Source organism: Drosophila sulfurigaster, chromosome X (genome assembly GCF_023558435.1).
Source record: "Drosophila sulfurigaster albostrigata strain 15112-1811.04 chromosome X, ASM2355843v2, whole genome shotgun sequence".
NCBI classification, from domain to species: domain Eukaryota; kingdom Metazoa; phylum Arthropoda; class Insecta; order Diptera; family Drosophilidae; genus Drosophila; species Drosophila sulfurigaster.
The window spans coordinates 23,119,914-23,135,295 of record NC_084885.1 but is presented as its reverse complement, the minus strand read 5'-3'; the positions used below and the strand labels follow the sequence as shown (position 1 = coordinate 23,135,295).

Genomic DNA, 15,382 nt, shown 5'->3' with positions numbered 1-15,382 from the left:
AATTTAATATAATTTATGTTCACATTTATTGCATTAATAATTCAAAATAGAAGCCATCGGCTGCTGGCATCTAGCAAAGTGTTCACTGTGCAAAGCTGGTTGCTTTGTAACGGCAACACTGGCACAGCATTTTTCTTGGAAGCTACGGTCACACCACAACTCAAGAATAGTTCAAACAGCTATTTATGTTTAATGAATAAAAGACTGTGCTGACGTTTTCTTACATGAGGCAATGCAGTGAGTACGCATAAATAGTTGCAACAGCATTATGTTAAATGTATCATCACGCAGGCGTTCTCGTGCGAGCAGCACGAGTAGTGGCCGCGTCTCCCACAGCCAGACGCCGAATCAACAGCAACAACAACACCAACAGCAGCAACAACAACAACAGCCGCTTGAGGCACTCAAAATAATCGTAATACATCCGGGATCACAGTATTTGCGCATAGGACGAGCAGCTGACCTCAATCCGCTGACACTACTTCATGCCGTTGCCTACAGATGCCACAACAACGACAACAACGATGCTGCACTGCAGCCGCATCACGATCCATTGCTGCCGCCGCTGGACAACGCAACAAATGCTGGCAGCAAACTACAAACAGAGTTCGAGGAGCAACGTCTGGCCGTCTCCCGGATGCTGCAACATTGCATTGTCGATGAACAGAATCGATTGCGAGTGGCGACGCCGCCGCAGCAATTGGCGCACTTTAATCGTAGCAGCGTCGCGGAGCAAGTGACGCCATCTGAAGCCGATGAAGACACCGATAACAACGAAGATGCCAGGGTGTTGTACGATGAGCAAATACTCCGGCTAACTGCTGCCGAGGCACGCAACTATGACATTCACTTTCCCATTCAGCGAGGCGAGTTAAATGTTCACGCGGGACGTGGAGGATCTTTGCAGGCGACACTGTCGCATGTGGAGCGCATTTGGACCCATGCCCTGGAGCAGCGTCTGGGCATTGCGAGACGTGACCTGACCACACACAGCGCTGTCCTTGTGGTCAACGATGTCTATGTGCGACGCCATCTGCGGGAACAAATGACGCTGCTGCTGCAACGGATGGGATTTCAGCGTTGCTTCCTCGTCCAGGACAGCGTGGCATCCACGTATGGCGCCGGCCTTGGCTACGGTTGTGTGGTGGACATTGGTGCCCAAAAGACATCGATTGCCTGCATCGAAGATGGCATCTCTCAGCTGGATGCGCGTGTGCGTCTCAATTATGGCGGCGGCGACATCGATCAAGTGCTCTTGATGCTGTTGCGCAAATGCGGATTCCCTTATCGCGAGTGCAGCGTCGAAACGAGCTATGCGGATGCCCATCTGCTGGATGAGTTGAAGCAACGTTTCTGTCATCTGCATGCGAATGTTTGTGGTGCCCAGGAGCAGCAGTTTACGCTGCGCAGCGAGGCGGGCAAATGGCTGCGCTACACTCTGCAGCTGGGCGATGAGGTGATCATGGCACCGCTGTCGCTCTTCCACACCGAGCTGCTCAACATCACCGGCAAGACGAGAGCGGTGCACACGCAACAATCGGCACAGGAGCAATACGATTGCGAGGATTGCTTCGATGGCGAGTATCTCAAGGAAACGGGACGTCGCAATGGCGTCCGAACTGGGGATCTTAGTCTGCTGCCTGCTGTGAAGAGTGGACCACAACAGCTGCCAAACATCATTACAGCCGACGATGATGATATGCTGATTGTCGTTGATCAGGATGACACCACAGTCAGCAGCAACAGCAACTCGCAGCAACAACAACAGCATCATCATCAGCAGCAGCAGCAGCAGCACCAACAATTGCAATCCAAGTCGAACAACTCTTGGTTCTATAATGTGGGTGGCCAAGTGGTGCCCTTGGATCAGGCAGTGATCCGTGCTATTGGCCGTTGCCTCAGCTACGAGACGCGTCGCAAAATGTTTGGCGCCATTCTTCTCGTCGGCAGCAGCGCCAAGCTCCGTGGCCTTGCCGCCTGGCTGGAGCAGCGGATCAGCCAACAAGTGCCGCCGGGCGTCGAGGTGAATGTCTTCACCAAGGGCATGGATGTGGGCATGGTGGCGTGGAAGGGGGCGGCCATAATGTCGGTGCTGGAGAGTGCACGCGAATTGTGGATATCGCAGCGCGAATGGCAGCGCTATGGACTGCGTATTCTGCGAGAGCGGTCGCCGTTCTTGTGGTGAAACTGCCAGTTAATTAAGTATTTTTGTATGTATCTCTATCGAATATGCGTAGCAAATGATGAATATGTGAATATTGTACATTGCATACATACTTTATCTTAGTAAACTCCCAATCACTTTCCATTCTAATCTGCACTTGAGATAAGATTATAGCTGACTCTAAATTTAGCTCATTCAAAACAAGCGCCAATTCGATAATTATTGCAGATTGAGCAATCGATAACAAAAGCGCAGCTTTGAAAACAAGCCCACTGGCGCCATCTATTTGCGTATCGATTACTGACCTGGCTTGAGAAATCGATAGCCTAAGCAAAGCTCATGGCAGAACTTTATCGATATAAAAACATCGGTGTTCCTCCATCTCTATCGAAGAGATAAAGTGAAAACAACGCACATACATACATGTTAGTATGTAAATTTGTATTTATAAAAAAGTGATAACAATTGCAAAAACTAAGACACAAAAAAAACAGATACTTAAGCCAAATAAGTGGGTGCACTAGAGCCCATGTAATGATAAAGATCGCCCAAAGTGGAGCGGACTAGTTTCGCTTTTATGGTTGGTCTGTTCAAGCGTTTGTAGGCCTCAAAGCGATGGCAGCCTCCGAAGCTGAAATAATAGTTGCCGCCGTTGCTGCCCGTTATCCACAAGATGTCAACCGGTGGCACATTCTTCTCTCCCGTCTCCGCCTGCGCGAATTAATAGAAGGCAATTAATTGAAGTGTGATAGAGAGAGAGTGGCGCAAAAGTGAAACGCACCTTGATGGTGTCCATGAGTGATTGCACTTTCAGCTCATCGAGAACCGAGGGAATGGGTCGCTTGATCACCTCCATGGGCACATTGTGAACCTCGGCAATGCCAGCGGAGTGTACTGAGGTCTCCATCCCAATTTGTGCCTCTTCTCCTGCCATCATCATGGTGAGTGTGCAAATCGAAATAGTAGCAATAGTAATTAGTAAGTTGTAGTTGTTGTTGTGAAATAAACCAATGTTGGGAAATTCCATTGGCACGCATTTATGTAGGTAAATTGTAACTGCTGTTGTTGTGTGGCGTTGCCACCCTTCTTACTCTTGTTTGTTGTTGCTCCCCGCTTTATAGTTGTGGTTGCGGTTGTGGTCACTTGTGGGTGGCGTTGTAGGAGAATAAAAGGAGCTGCTGCTGCTGCTGAGCTGCGTCTGCTCGACTGCAATATGAAATGCCTAATGAAGCTCATGACAGGCCAAAGAGCTGCCAAAGTCGACGACGCGTTCAAACTTGTTTTTATGTGTAGCTTGTATTTTTACCGCTATGTATTTATTTGCATCTACACATGTGTGTGTGTATGTACAATGTTTTGTTGCACTGTACGCGCTACTTGTTTGTTTTCTTTTGCTTTTTATATGTATGCGTTGATATGTAGTACTTTTGTTATTTTGTTTTTGCTTTTTGCATAATCAACAATCTTGTTGGACCCCAGGGCCCCGCCTAGTGCAGCCACTCATAAGAAAAAAACACAGGCAGGCGAGCAAAAAAAAGAACAAAACAAGATAAAAGTAAATGAAAACGAAATTCTAATTCAGTACTATGTTCTTTTCTTAGGCTTGGTTTCCACACACACACACACACATGCATGTAATCTAACTACCTGACACACACACACACACAGAGTGCGAGACACTTTGAGCATTTTGATTAGCTTGGCGCGACACCCTGCGAAGCAGTTGTTGTTGTTATTGCTGCTGCTCTTATCACAAGATAATACTTGCAGTATAAACAAAAATTAATGGTGCCTGAAGTGGGAGCAAAGTGTGCAAAAATTATTTATTGTCAAGTTCATTCGATGCAAGATCAACAGCAGCATCAATATCTTCATCCCTTGGAGCACTGCCATTTTGTGTGTTGCGTTGTCCAACACTGAAATTCAAATTCGAAATTTGAAAGCGCGCCAAGGTTAACGTACAAAAATGGGCCAAGGAAATGTTGAAATTGAACTTGTGCAGTTATTTAAATTTTGAAGGTCAACTTCAAAAAATGGGCCAAGGAAATGTGAAATAGATGTTGAAGTTTAAGTTGTGCAGTTATTCCCCTTCGATTGAGAATTTTGTGTGAATCAGCACACTCAACATCAGACAAGAAAGAAGCGTTTGCGTTTGGAAATTAGAATTTTGTTTATTCTATCGTCAGTGTATCTGTATCTGCTTTATCTGGGCAACAAGATTGCAAACAATCTTCAATTAACCATTACGACTTGTTCGACAAGGAACACAAGCGAATTCTAGCCAATTTTCTCGAATTTTCAATCGCGATGCACGTTTTGACAGACAAAAAGGTAACCGACAGCGGAAACTCATCAACAGTTTGATTTTGGCATTCTTCAAGCAAAGAAATTGCCTCCAAGAAGCTAAAATTTAGAAGCAAAAAGAAAAGAAACTATGCATATTAGTTTAGTCAAATCGATTGTATTGTTAATTAGCAGCCTGATTATTGTGCAGATCGATGGTATTCAAGGTGCTGTCCACTTGTTGCATGCGACCTGGCCACTTGTTGCTTGCGACCTGTCCACTTGTCGCTTGAGGGCTGCCCACTTGTCGCCTGAGGGCTGTCAACTTGTCGCCTGAGGGCTGTCCACTTGTCGCCTGAGGGCTGCCCACTTGTCGCCTGAGGCCTATCAACTTCTCACTTGAGACCTGTTCGATTGTCGCCTGAGGGCTGTCCACTTATCGCCTAACGGCTGCCCACTTGTCGACTGAGGGGTGCCCACTTGTCACCTGCGGCCTGTCCACTTTTTCCAACTCTACTCTAATTCTTTTCTGTTTCTATTTGCAGATGCGGATGGCAAGCGAATTGTAAGCAAATACGAGAGCATCAGCCAGCTGTATCCACAGCTCACGAGCAGCAGTAGTGAGTCCTCGCAATGGCGCTACGCCGACAAGGACCTGCAGCATCCCTGCAAGCGCGACTGTGCCGAACAGCAGCCCATGACCTGTTACTACTACATGGTGGTGCACTACGATGATACGATGACCGACACCTGCAAACGCTATCTGCAGTCGAAATATCGTTTCAAGCTAAATGGTCGCGAGTACATCGATGCCTTCAAGCTGGCCGAATTGGAGCCGCGGACCAACGATGATTGCAAGTATGCCGATGGCCTTGAGTCGCCCATCATGGTGGTAAACGGTCAACTCCCGGGCCAATCGATTGAGGTGTGCTACGGGGATACGATTGTGGCGGACATCATCAACAGCATGCACGAAACGACGACGATTCACTGGCATGGCATGCACCAGAGATCGACTCCGCACATGGACGGAGTGCCGCATGTGACGCAGTATCCGATTGAGCCTGGCCAGGCGTTTCGCTATCGCTTCGAGGTGGATCATGCGGGCACCAATTGGTGGCACAGTCACACCGAGCATCAGCGTGCCTTTGGCCTCGCTGGGCCGTTGATTGTGCGACAGCCAGTGAAGCTGAATCCGCATGCGCATCTGTATGACTTTGATAGGTCGGAGCATGTGATTATGATACAGGATTGGGTGCACAACTTTGATGAGAGCGTGGCGGAGAATATACTGATCAATGGGCGTGGCCGCAACATGAAGAAGGACACCAAAGCGAAGCCGACGTTGTATGCCACCTTTGGCGTCATACGAGGCGGACGCTATCGCTTCCGTGTCATCTTCAATGGTGAGTGTGCTAATCGACAAAAATGCCAACGCATCACATTAACTGTTGCTCGCTCTTTGCAGGTGTCTCCAATTGTCCCATCAGCATGAGCATTGACAATCACGATCTGGTTGTGATTGCCAGCGATGGCAACGACATTGAGCCCGTCGAGGTGCAGAAGATCATGTTCCATGGCGCCGAGCGATTCGATTTTGTCCTCCACGCCAATCAGGATGTGGCCAACTATTGGATACGCATCAAGGGCTACAGCTTTTGTGCCCGCAATCAACTGCATCAGGAGGCTGTGCTGCACTATCAGGATGCCGACACACGTTCGCTTGATACGCACACGCTTAACTATGCCTACGATCCACCTGGCATCATGTTGAATGAGCTGGGCGACGACGCAAATAGTGATCAGAGCATCCCGCTGGTCAGCCTCAATGCGCGACACATTGAGCCAGCGTTGACGCCTGCGGTTACGTATTATACCAGCATGAATGCGTGGGAGCTGCGCGGCGAGGGTTTTCGCTTCCAGATGGATGACATTACGTTCAGCATGCCGAAGGTTTCGTTTCTGCAGACCCGCAATCTGGGCATTGGCCAAATGTTCTGCAACAGCTCACAGCAAGCGTCGCTGGGATTCAATTGCAAGAGTCGTCACTGCAAGTGCTCGAATGTCATTCATGTGCCGGCGAACAAGAATGTGGAGTTTGTCATCTCGAGCAAATCGAATACTCCGCATCCCATCCATTTGCATGGCTACACGTTTCGTGTCGTCGGCATGGGCGTCCTTGGGGAGCAGCGCATTGGCCAGATCGAGGAGATTGACAAGCAGACGCCGCTGGCTAGGCGTGGCCGAGGTGCTCCGTTGAAGGATTCTGTGCAGGTGCCCGCCTTTGGTTACACCATCATTCAGTTCAATTCAAACAGTCCCGGCTATTGGATGTTCCACTGTCACATATCGCCGCACTCGGAGAATGGCATGGCTGCCGTGGTGCGTGTGGGCGAAGATATCGAGATGAAAATGTGCCCCGTTAGCAACTGCGGCCTTTGTAGTTCTGTAACATAAATACTTTTTTTTTTTATTAAATATTAGTTATAACATGTCATGCAATTTATCGCTCTCGGTTTGAATCTGCCGCCACATCCAGTGCTGCCCATCATCGCAAGCTGTCCACTGCTTGCTAGCACTGCTTGGCAGCACTAAATGTCCGTAGGGTCAAAAATACTAAAAAATAACACAAAAGCATATACACATTCGAGGGTATATTTTAAAAATAGTTCTGTTACGTAAATGTTTTTTTTTATTAAATATTAGTTATAACATGTCATTCAATTTATCGCTCTGGATTTGAATTTGCCGCCACACCCAGTGCTGCCCATCATTGCAAGCTGTCGACTGCTTGGTAGATCTGGCAGCACTTAATATGCGTAGGGTCAAAAATACTGACAGATACCAAAGCTTATACACCTTCGAGAGTATATTTTGAAAATACTTCCTCTGGTCACACTCGTTTTGCAATAACTTAGTTTCTGATTTGTTTTTGAGGCAGACGTAAGGAATTTGGTAAGAAAAATTGAATTTTCTGATTGCGACTGAATGAATAATATTGTTTGTTTGCGGTTTAGCATTATAAAATAAAATGGCAGCTATGGATTCTGACTCCGACGAAGAAGATATGGCACAAATGCGTCAATTCATGGAGGCCGCCGACCACACGCTGCTCAACAACAACATGTTCCAAAAGCCGGCCACAGATCTGACGAAAACAACGAAGCACGTGTCTTCATCGACTGTTGCAGGTGTTGCAACTGTTGGCGCCCCACTGCAAGAGCTGCCCAAGAGCGAGAGATATCTGGACGAACACAAGAGTTCGGGTGACGCCGATTTACAAATCACAGAACACATGCAGACACACATTTGGAAGAAACTCGGAGCTATTATCGAGAAGCAAATCAAATTCGTTGCTCCGGAGCCTGCGCCACTGGAGGAAAAGACCACAGCAAACCCCAGTAATGTGTTACTTCTTTCGGGTGCCGATTGTTTTATTCAATTGGAAACGCCAGAAGAAAAGCTGCCGACAAAAAAGCCAAAGATTAAGCGACGTCGCTTGGAGGATGATGCACCTATAACAAACGCTGCACTGGCTGGGGTTGTTGTCAGCGGGGATGTAATACTTAGAGGGGAAGATATGCAACATTGGCAGCAGCGTAAGCCGAAGAAGAATAAACTTTTTGAGTACAAATCCTGTGATACCGAAGGACGCAATCTGCAAGCAATAGAACCAACCAATGAATTCACCGCGTTGCGTCTCAAAAACCAATGGGATGAGTCCAAGATATGCAAAAAATGCAAAAAGAAGATTAAAATCAAAGAAAACTAAACACATTTGTTTTTGTTTTGAAATGTCAAATTGGCATGTTTACAATTGCTAAAGCTTCACCATCAGCTGGCATGATTTGCAAAAAATTGCATACTTTTAGCCTGCAACTAAAAACCATTGCATACTTTTAGGCCGCGCACTGAAAGCCCTTAACGCATTAAAAACCGTGGCATACTTTTACCACGAGTTGCTTCTAACATGCGCCTAAAAGATGCACACTGAAAATTAGCTTTGATGCCTGCTGCTCATTTCTGTTCGCCTGGTGCTTCAGCTGGCATTTTCGACTTTTGCGGGCTGTCGATGTGGTCGCCGCGAGCCTCAATTTTGAGCTCGAGCACTAGGCGAACATAAATGAGTAGTAGGTATAAAAACGGCATATGACAATTTTTTGAGCGTGGCGGTAAATTTAAATTTGAGTGCTTTGAGTGGAATTGCAATTGAGTGAAATTAAGTAGGATTGAAATGAAAAGACGTTGGCATATTGTTTTAAAAGTCTTTAGGATTGTTTTATTGTGTTATTTGTTAACAAGCTATAATTTATGATTAGGTTTCGAAATTAACCTGATGGCTGTTAACATGCTTTATTTATTTATTATGTTAAATCTAGTATTAAATGCTAAAATTTAATTATACATTCATGTTCTGGGTTTCACTTTCACAAATCGTTGACCAAAAAGTTGAAGGAAAACGTACGATTTGGTCCCTAAATTTAAACGGAAAGTGAAAACCGGAGTTTGAAGTTATTGGGATTGTTGGCACCGGATCCGTGCCTTGGTTGGTGTGCCGTTGTCCACTACTCGAAAACAACTATTGGTAGTGTGTCAAAATCTGCTGAAATCTTTATTTTCTCCATTAAATTTTATACATTTCATTAGTTTTCGTATTTCTACTTACATTCGTGCTCTGCGCACACCTTCAAATCCCTATAACATATTTTCTTCACAACATTTTTGCCTCTGCTTGGGAATCACCGATTGGGAAATGCGTTTGCAAAGCCCCGCCCCAGTGGAAAATTTAGTTCGCCCACCAACAGGGATGAAGGAGGAAAACAGCGGCTGTCCTCATGTGGTTTGTGGTTTGTGGGTTGTTACTAACTACGTTAATTACTACAATTTTTAAGATTAGGTATCGAAATTAGCCTGATAGCCAGAACTGGAGGCAGGCACATTCGATGCTGAGGTTGAATTGGTGTTGTTATTGGTTAGTTGACCTTCGAGAAGACCATACAAGGCATTACTGCTAATCATCTGCTGCTGGCTGCTGCTCACGTTACTCAGCGAGATGCTGGAATTGGTGCTGCCACCCAACTCCTGCAGCATCTCGCCCATAATGTTGCCCATGCTGTTGCTGCCCGTGGTGCTGTTGTTGCCATCTTCGACGACGCCGCCGCCGCCGCCGCTGTTTCCGTTGCCCGGCTGCATTTCGAGTATGTTGAGAAAGTCATGGCCATTGAATTCGTGATGATTGTGCTGCTGCTGCTGCTGTTGATGTTGCTGCTGTTTCTGCATACTGCTTTGGCTCTCCTTCATCAGCTTGTCGTACTCTTGCAGCACGCTGTTGAACTCGGCAATCTCAGTGCGATTGCGCGTTATCACTTTGTGCTTATAATAGTTGTGCACCTGGGTCAGCGATGTGCCCGTCATGCTGAAGTACGCCTGCTCCAGTGGCTGCAGTCGCAGCATTGTAGACTTCTGCAGCTTTGGCTCAATGTCATAGAAGCCACGATACTCTTCCACAAAGCTGCGCATAAAATCCTCGGCCGCATCTGTAAGCAGCACCACCGCCGTCTCCGAGGAGTCGGTGAAGCCGGCGAGTCGCAACAGGCCGCACATCACTTTACGCAGCGTGTGTCGGCAAGTGTTGCTCGAGAGCTCGGGATACGATTGCGGATCACCGCGTGAATATGGCGTATCCACTGTGGGTATAAACCAGATGGGTTTCTGAAACTTTTGCTCGCTTACCAGGTCGGCGGCATTCTCTGGCGGAAAGTCCACTTCCGGTATCATTTGGCAGGGATTCAGCAGATAGTTGGAGCTGCCCTGTAGACGGTTAACTTAGTAAAATATATATGTTTATTGTTGCTAATTCGAGACTTACGTTCTTCGTCGAGTAGGTGTCAATGAGGGACTGCAGCATTTCGGTTTGTTTCATCACTTCGATGGTTTGCGTCACCACCGAGCTCTTTAGCTCCACTGTGTGGCTGTAAAAACATTTTGTTATATGTAAATATTAAAAAAAAAAGACGCTCGCAATACTTACTGCAAATCTGTCACCGGGAATTGTTCACCGCGTTGTCGTATCTCGTCCAGCTTGGGCTTTTTCGCACCGGTGGCCACATACTTGTCGGCCGGTAAGGCACCACTGTCGTCATCATTGAGCAAGACGCCCCAGTGTTCGGTTTGCATTATTTTAATGTATTTCTCTCTACTTAAAGTGCTATTATTTTTTTTGTTTATGGTCGGTCTATTGCTTCTTGGTTAGAGGTGGAAAACGGTCGATAGAACACGCGAGTTATCGATTTTGTTTTAATATCGACGTATCGTTTAGCCACCACAAATAGTTTAGCCAATGACAGATAGCTCACAAGATGGCGCCAACATTTGAATTTGATATTCATATATTTTAATGAACTTATTACACAACTGATTAAAATAATCCATACATAATTGTATATTCTGTGTTTATATATATCTAGAACAAAAACTCTAAAATAGTTTAAATAGTCTAAGGTGTCAATCATGCTGATTTCAGCTTCTTGGCTTTTTTAGGCTTCACTACCGTCTCCTCCTCATTGGACTCCGCCTGGCGCTTCTTCTTCTTATAGGACGATTCTGGAGCTGGAACATCATTATCGACCACACCATTGGCTTTGCTTTTGCGCTTCTTTTTGGGCGCTTCTGGCTCGTCATCGTCACCGGTTGTCAGATCCACATAGCTGGGAGGAACAGTTTCGGCCATGAACTTGGGCAAGACACCAGTGAGCACAGACTGACGCACATCGTGTTCCTTCTCTTCCAGTGTCTGTGTGGTGGCCAGCAACTTGCTGCGTATCTTATAGAAATTCGAAGTATTCCGCAGTCGCACCGTCGCCTCGGAGCTCTTCTTCTCGGCATGGCGCAGCTGCTTCGATGTTTTCTTGTTCACTTCAATGCGTTCCTGATAGTCGCGGCCGAAGAACGGATGACGCACCGGCAGCTTGAACTTTTGTGGCCTGCTAGGCTTGGGGAATGCGCTGCTTTCATCGTCACCGTCAGCATCTGCGTCGGGTTTCTCCTGATTGAGGCGCTTGCTCACGATCATGTGACCGGCCAAAGGTACACGACGCAATGAGTACTTGCCCCTGGCATTCACGAAACCAACCGACTGCTGCAACGGTTCCGCATATGGAGTAGCCCGAACCTGCAGATCGCCAACGAATCGACGTCCAGGCATCTTAATGCGTTTGCCGGCCAACGAGGCGAGGTCCATTCCCTTGGGGCACTGCAGCACCCAAGCATCATGTATGGCCAGATCGAACTCTCCGAGTTCGGAGGCGCATTCGCTGTCGAATTCGCTGCTATGCACTTCCGTGTGCTCGATCTCTTCCAGGTATTTCTTTTTACACGCCTTGTTCAATTTGTGCGCGCTCTTTGCATCGTTGCTGCCCTTCGTCGTTTCGCCCTTCACCAGTGAAACGTTAAACTGTAAACCAGGTGGGAGTTTTAGCTTGTTGCCCTAATTTATGTATAAAATACTCACATCTTTGCTGTCGTTAAATTCGGGCATTATAAACAACAAATGCAGCGCACTTTCGAAGAAAAACAAAAGTACAAGCAGCTGCGACGACTGCACGTGGGGAGTTCTAGTGTTGCAAAACGGACAAATCGATGGAGTATCGATAAATCATTTGCAGTATTATTATTGTATTATGGCCACACTGATGTGGCCATCTTCTGCTGTTGCTGCTTCTTCTTCTTCCTTCAATTGCGCGTGCTGCGCTCGCACGTATTTTTATTTTGTACACACGCTTTTTTGTGATTGTAATTGCGTTTCGCCGCCATGAGCAGCACACAACAGAAAACGCTGCAGTTCCACGAACTGGAGCTGGACCAGCGTATTCTCAAGGTGAGTGGAGTGAAGTGGCTTTTGCTGGCTAGAATATTATTCGAGTCGATGGCCTTAGTAGCTAGCACTCCATTCTTATATTATTTATATATAATGATTAAACACGTAAATAAATATAATAATAAATATATAAAACGATCAATTAATTGGACAGGCAATAGCTGCACTTGGCTGGTCGCAGCCCACGCTTATCCAGTCGACGGCGATTCCGCTGCTGCTGGAGGGCAAGGATGTGGTGGTCAGGGCACGCACAGGTTCGGGCAAGACGGCGGCATATGCACTGCCGCTAATACAGAAGATTCTCAACTCGAAGCTGAATGCGAGTGAGCAGTGCGTTAGCGCTTTGGTTCTGGCGCCCACCAAAGAGTTGTGCCGACAGTCGCGACAGGTGATCGAACAGCTGGCCGAGTCGTGTGGCAAGGTGGTGCGTGTGGCGGACATTGCGGGCAGCACTAATGATGTGGCCACCCAACGGCACGCGCTCGCTGAGCGTCCCGATATTGTCATCTCGACGCCAGCGAAAATATTAGCACATGCAGAGGCGGGCAAGAATGTGGTGGACTTGAGGCACATTGAGACGCTGGTGGTTGACGAGGCGGATCTGATCTTTGCCTTTGGCTACGAGCAAGACTTTAAGCGTCTGATCAAACATCTGCCGGCCATCTATCAGGCGGTGCTCGTCTCGGCGACCATTTCGGATGATGTGGTGCGCATGAAGGGTTTGTGTCTGCACGATGCCATCACCCTGAAGCTGGAGGAGCCCGACTTGGTGTCGCTCGAGCAGCTCACGCATCAGCGCATTCTCGCCGAGGAGAACGACAAGCCAGCGATTTTGGTGGCACTACTAAAGCTCACACTCATCCAAGGCAAAAGCATCATCTTTGTGAACAACGTGGATCGCTGCTACAAGTAAGTGTGAAATGGATGATAGATGGCAATAGCAAATGATGACAACAATTATCTTCAAAATGGGAATGCGCAGCCTGGCAACAGTTTGGCGCATGCGTGACCTAATCTAATCTTCTCGCTGATCTTTATCTGCTCGTGTATCTCCAATCCATACAATCAACTGTCTATTAACACTGCTTCTTTTTTTGTTGTTTCGTTTAGGGTTCGCCTGTTTCTGGAACAGTTTGGCATCCGTGTCTGCGTGTTGAACTCGGAGCTGCCGGCAAACATTCGCATACACACGATCAGTCAGTTTAATCGCGGCAGCTACGACATCATCATTGCCTCCGACGAGCACATGCTGGAGAAGCCAGGCGGCAGCAATAAGCGCAAGGCGAACGCAAAGTCCAAGTCGAAGAAGGGCGACATCGAGTCGAGCGCATCGCGTGGCATCGATTTCCAGGGTGTCAACAATGTGATCAACTTTGATTTTCCCTGCGATGTTACCTCGTACATTCATCGTGCCGGACGCACAGCGCGTGGCAACAACAAGGGCTCCGTGCTCTCCTTTGTGAGCGTCAAGGAGTTGCCCCTCAACGAGGCTGTCGAACAGAAGCTGCGCCGTTGCTTCGCCCGCGAAACGTTGCCCAAGTGGGATGATGCGCCGGCCAAAAGTAAACCGATTACCAATCCCAATGGGGAGGAGACGACGTTGTCGAAGGCGGACACCAAGCTGGTGGAGCAATTGCGTCGCAACTATGTGGAGCGACCCAAGAAGGTGGACAGCAACGATATGATCAAGTAAGGAGACATTGAATCGCAATCTCTCACTTATTTTAATAACATTTTCCATTTGCAGACTTTATCAATTCAAGCTGGAGGAGGTGGAGGCGTTCAGGTATCGTGCCCAGGATTGTTGGCGTGCTGCAACTCGCGTCGCTGTCCACGACACTCGGCTGAAGGAGATCAAAACGGAGATCCTGAACAGCGAGAAGCTCAAGGGATTTTTCGAGGAGAACAAACGTGATCTGCAGGCGCTGCGACACGACAAACCGACGCGCACCATCAAACAGCAGTCGCATCTCAGCCACGTGCCCGATTACATCCTCCCCAAGGCGCTGAAGCGTGTTGCGGTCAATCCACGACCAACTGGAGCCGGTTCGTCTGCCAAACAGCCCCGCATGTCCGCCGGCAAGGCGGCGTTTCAACGCCAGAGCAATGATCCCTTGATGGTCAGCGAAGTCGACTACGGCAAACGACGCAATTTCACACAGCGCAAGAAGAAGACCAAGTGAGCAAGTGAACATGCAACATGGAAAAGCTCTTTATCTGCCTTGATGTTGATCCTAGTTAAGATTATTATGCGTAGTCTGTAAGTGAGCTGTGAGAGCTGTCGACTCCTATTCAGCGATGTCTTTTACTACTTTTCAAATAAAACGTAACGTTGACAACTCGATGCGATGCATTCTATCTCTCTCTTTCAGTTTCTGCGTGCCTGAAATTTAAAACAATTAAAAAAGATACAATCGAGTGTGCTTAACTGTGAGATACTCATTGTGAATCAAAGTAAAATAGTGCGATATTAATTTCAAAATATATACCAAATTAGTATACCGCAAAAATACTAAAAATATACTAAAATCTATATTTATTCAAATTATACCGTAGAATACCAAAATATACCTCAAAAATACTACAAATATACCAAATTGATATAGTACCACACTCAAAATATATACAAATATATGTATACAAAAACATAAATCAAAAATACTAAAAATATACCAAAGCATATAATCAGTATATTGATATACATAGTATTCAAAATATACCATAGTGTGCAAATATAAATACTAGTTAATCAAAGCTTCTAAGACCTGTAGTAAGTAGGCGAGTATGCTCGACTGCGTGATACCCGCCCGCTACTCATTTTAAATAAACAATAGACAGTGCAATACTAATTTAAAAATATACCAAATTCATATACCACGGAATACTAAAAATATGCCAAAAGTTATATTATTTATATATCCATAGTTTCTACCCTATGGGTAGAGGGTATAAAAACAGCAACTAGAGTGTAAATATTTCTATCTCACTCACCTTTCTTCTCTCTCTCTCTCTACCCTCTTTTTTTTTGTGTGTGCCTCTCTTTCCAACTCGTGCCAGCT

At 46.7% G+C, this 15,382-nt stretch overlaps 7 protein-coding genes across 7 annotated transcripts; 4 read left to right on the top strand and 3 right to left on the bottom strand.

Moving 5' to 3' along the window:
* The first annotated feature begins 96 nt into the window (after positions 1 to 96).
* On the top strand, positions 97 to 2,684 carry LOC133847578 (actin-related protein 8). Its single transcript, XM_062282727.1, has 2 exons — positions 97 to 237; positions 292 to 2,684. Exons 1-2 carry the CDS (start codon positions 233 to 235, stop codon positions 2,183 to 2,185), a joined length of 1,899 nt encoding a protein of 632 aa, XP_062138711.1. The 5' UTR covers positions 97 to 232; the 3' UTR covers positions 2,186 to 2,684.
* On the bottom strand, positions 2,585 to 3,079 carry LOC133847579 (sulfiredoxin). Its single transcript, XM_062282728.1, has 2 exons — positions 2,946 to 3,079; positions 2,585 to 2,875 (listed from the first exon to the last, which is right to left on the bottom strand). Exons 1-2 carry the CDS (start codon positions 3,069 to 3,071, stop codon positions 2,663 to 2,665), a joined length of 339 nt encoding a protein of 112 aa, XP_062138712.1. The 5' UTR covers positions 3,072 to 3,079; the 3' UTR covers positions 2,585 to 2,662.
* Positions 3,080 to 4,519: 1,440 nt separating this feature from the next.
* On the top strand, positions 4,520 to 6,985 carry LOC133847577 (uncharacterized). Its single transcript, XM_062282726.1, has 3 exons — positions 4,520 to 4,674; positions 4,993 to 5,853; positions 5,916 to 6,985. Exons 1-3 carry the CDS (start codon positions 4,599 to 4,601, stop codon positions 6,902 to 6,904), a joined length of 1,926 nt encoding a protein of 641 aa, XP_062138710.1. The 5' UTR covers positions 4,520 to 4,598; the 3' UTR covers positions 6,905 to 6,985.
* A 329-nt stretch (positions 6,986 to 7,314) lies between these two features.
* On the top strand, positions 7,315 to 8,235 carry LOC133847315 (uncharacterized). The gene is made up of 2 exons (XM_062282279.1): positions 7,315 to 7,402; positions 7,465 to 8,235. The coding sequence occupies exon 2, from the start codon at positions 7,479 to 7,481 to the stop codon at positions 8,217 to 8,219; it is 741 nt and encodes a 246-aa protein (XP_062138263.1). The 5' UTR covers positions 7,315 to 7,402; positions 7,465 to 7,478; the 3' UTR covers positions 8,220 to 8,235.
* Positions 8,236 to 9,219: 984 nt separating this feature from the next.
* Positions 9,220 to 10,721, bottom strand: LOC133847313 (uncharacterized). The gene is made up of 3 exons (XM_062282277.1): positions 10,479 to 10,721; positions 10,317 to 10,419; positions 9,220 to 10,258 (listed from the first exon to the last, which is right to left on the bottom strand). The coding sequence occupies exons 1-3, from the start codon at positions 10,622 to 10,624 to the stop codon at positions 9,341 to 9,343; spliced, it is 1,167 nt and encodes a 388-aa protein (XP_062138261.1). The 5' UTR covers positions 10,625 to 10,721; the 3' UTR covers positions 9,220 to 9,340.
* Positions 10,722 to 10,865: 144 nt separating this feature from the next.
* Positions 10,866 to 12,078, bottom strand: LOC133847314 (uncharacterized). The gene is made up of 2 exons (XM_062282278.1): positions 11,958 to 12,078; positions 10,866 to 11,900 (listed from the first exon to the last, which is right to left on the bottom strand). The coding sequence occupies exons 1-2, from the start codon at positions 11,982 to 11,984 to the stop codon at positions 10,956 to 10,958; spliced, it is 972 nt and encodes a 323-aa protein (XP_062138262.1). The 5' UTR covers positions 11,985 to 12,078; the 3' UTR covers positions 10,866 to 10,955.
* Positions 12,079 to 12,163: 85 nt separating this feature from the next.
* Positions 12,164 to 14,667, top strand: LOC133847312 (probable ATP-dependent RNA helicase DDX56). Its single transcript, XM_062282275.1, has 4 exons — positions 12,164 to 12,323; positions 12,478 to 13,232; positions 13,434 to 14,012; positions 14,071 to 14,667. The coding sequence occupies exons 1-4, from the start codon at positions 12,258 to 12,260 to the stop codon at positions 14,504 to 14,506; spliced, it is 1,836 nt and encodes a 611-aa protein (XP_062138259.1). The 5' UTR covers positions 12,164 to 12,257; the 3' UTR covers positions 14,507 to 14,667.
* Positions 14,668 to 15,382: the final 715 nt, after the last annotated feature.

Excerpts from the sequence above, each read along its gene's own strand:
- LOC133847579 (XM_062282728.1), bottom strand. The coding sequence starts at position 3,071 with ATGGAGACCTCAGTACACTCCGCTGGCATTGCCGAGGTTCACAATGTG. Across the intron at positions 2,876-2,945 it reads CACTCATGGACACCATCAAG|GCGGAGACGGGAGAGAAGAA; the intron begins GTGCGTTTCACT and ends TAATTCGCGCAG.
- LOC133847577 (XM_062282726.1), top strand. The coding sequence starts at position 4,599 with ATGCATATTAGTTTAGTCAAATCGATTGTATTGTTAATTAGCAGCCTG. Across the intron at positions 4,675-4,992 it reads GCAGATCGATGGTATTCAAG|ATGCGGATGGCAAGCGAATT; the intron begins GTGCTGTCCACT and ends TTCTATTTGCAG. Across the intron at positions 5,854-5,915 it reads CTTCCGTGTCATCTTCAATG|GTGTCTCCAATTGTCCCATC; the intron begins GTGAGTGTGCTA and ends CGCTCTTTGCAG.
- LOC133847315 (XM_062282279.1), top strand. The coding sequence starts at position 7,479 with ATGGCAGCTATGGATTCTGACTCCGACGAAGAAGATATGGCACAAATG.
- LOC133847313 (XM_062282277.1), bottom strand. The coding sequence starts at position 10,624 with ATGCAAACCGAACACTGGGGCGTCTTGCTCAATGATGACGACAGTGGT. Across the intron at positions 10,420-10,478 it reads TTCCCGGTGACAGATTTGCA|CCACACAGTGGAGCTAAAGA; the intron begins GTAAGTATTGCG and ends ATGTTTTTACAG. Across the intron at positions 10,259-10,316 it reads ACACCTACTCGACGAAGAAC|GGCAGCTCCAACTATCTGCT; the intron begins GTAAGTCTCGAA and ends AACCGTCTACAG.
- LOC133847314 (XM_062282278.1), bottom strand. The coding sequence starts at position 11,984 with ATGCCCGAATTTAACGACAGCAAAGAT. Across the intron at positions 11,901-11,957 it reads AATTTAACGACAGCAAAGAT|TTTAACGTTTCACTGGTGAA; the intron begins GTGAGTATTTTA and ends CCTGGTTTACAG.
- LOC133847312 (XM_062282275.1), top strand. The coding sequence starts at position 12,258 with ATGAGCAGCACACAACAGAAAACGCTGCAGTTCCACGAACTGGAGCTG. Across the intron at positions 13,233-13,433 it reads AACGTGGATCGCTGCTACAA|GGTTCGCCTGTTTCTGGAAC; the intron begins GTAAGTGTGAAA and ends TGTTTCGTTTAG. Across the intron at positions 14,013-14,070 it reads GACAGCAACGATATGATCAA|ACTTTATCAATTCAAGCTGG; the intron begins GTAAGGAGACAT and ends TTCCATTTGCAG.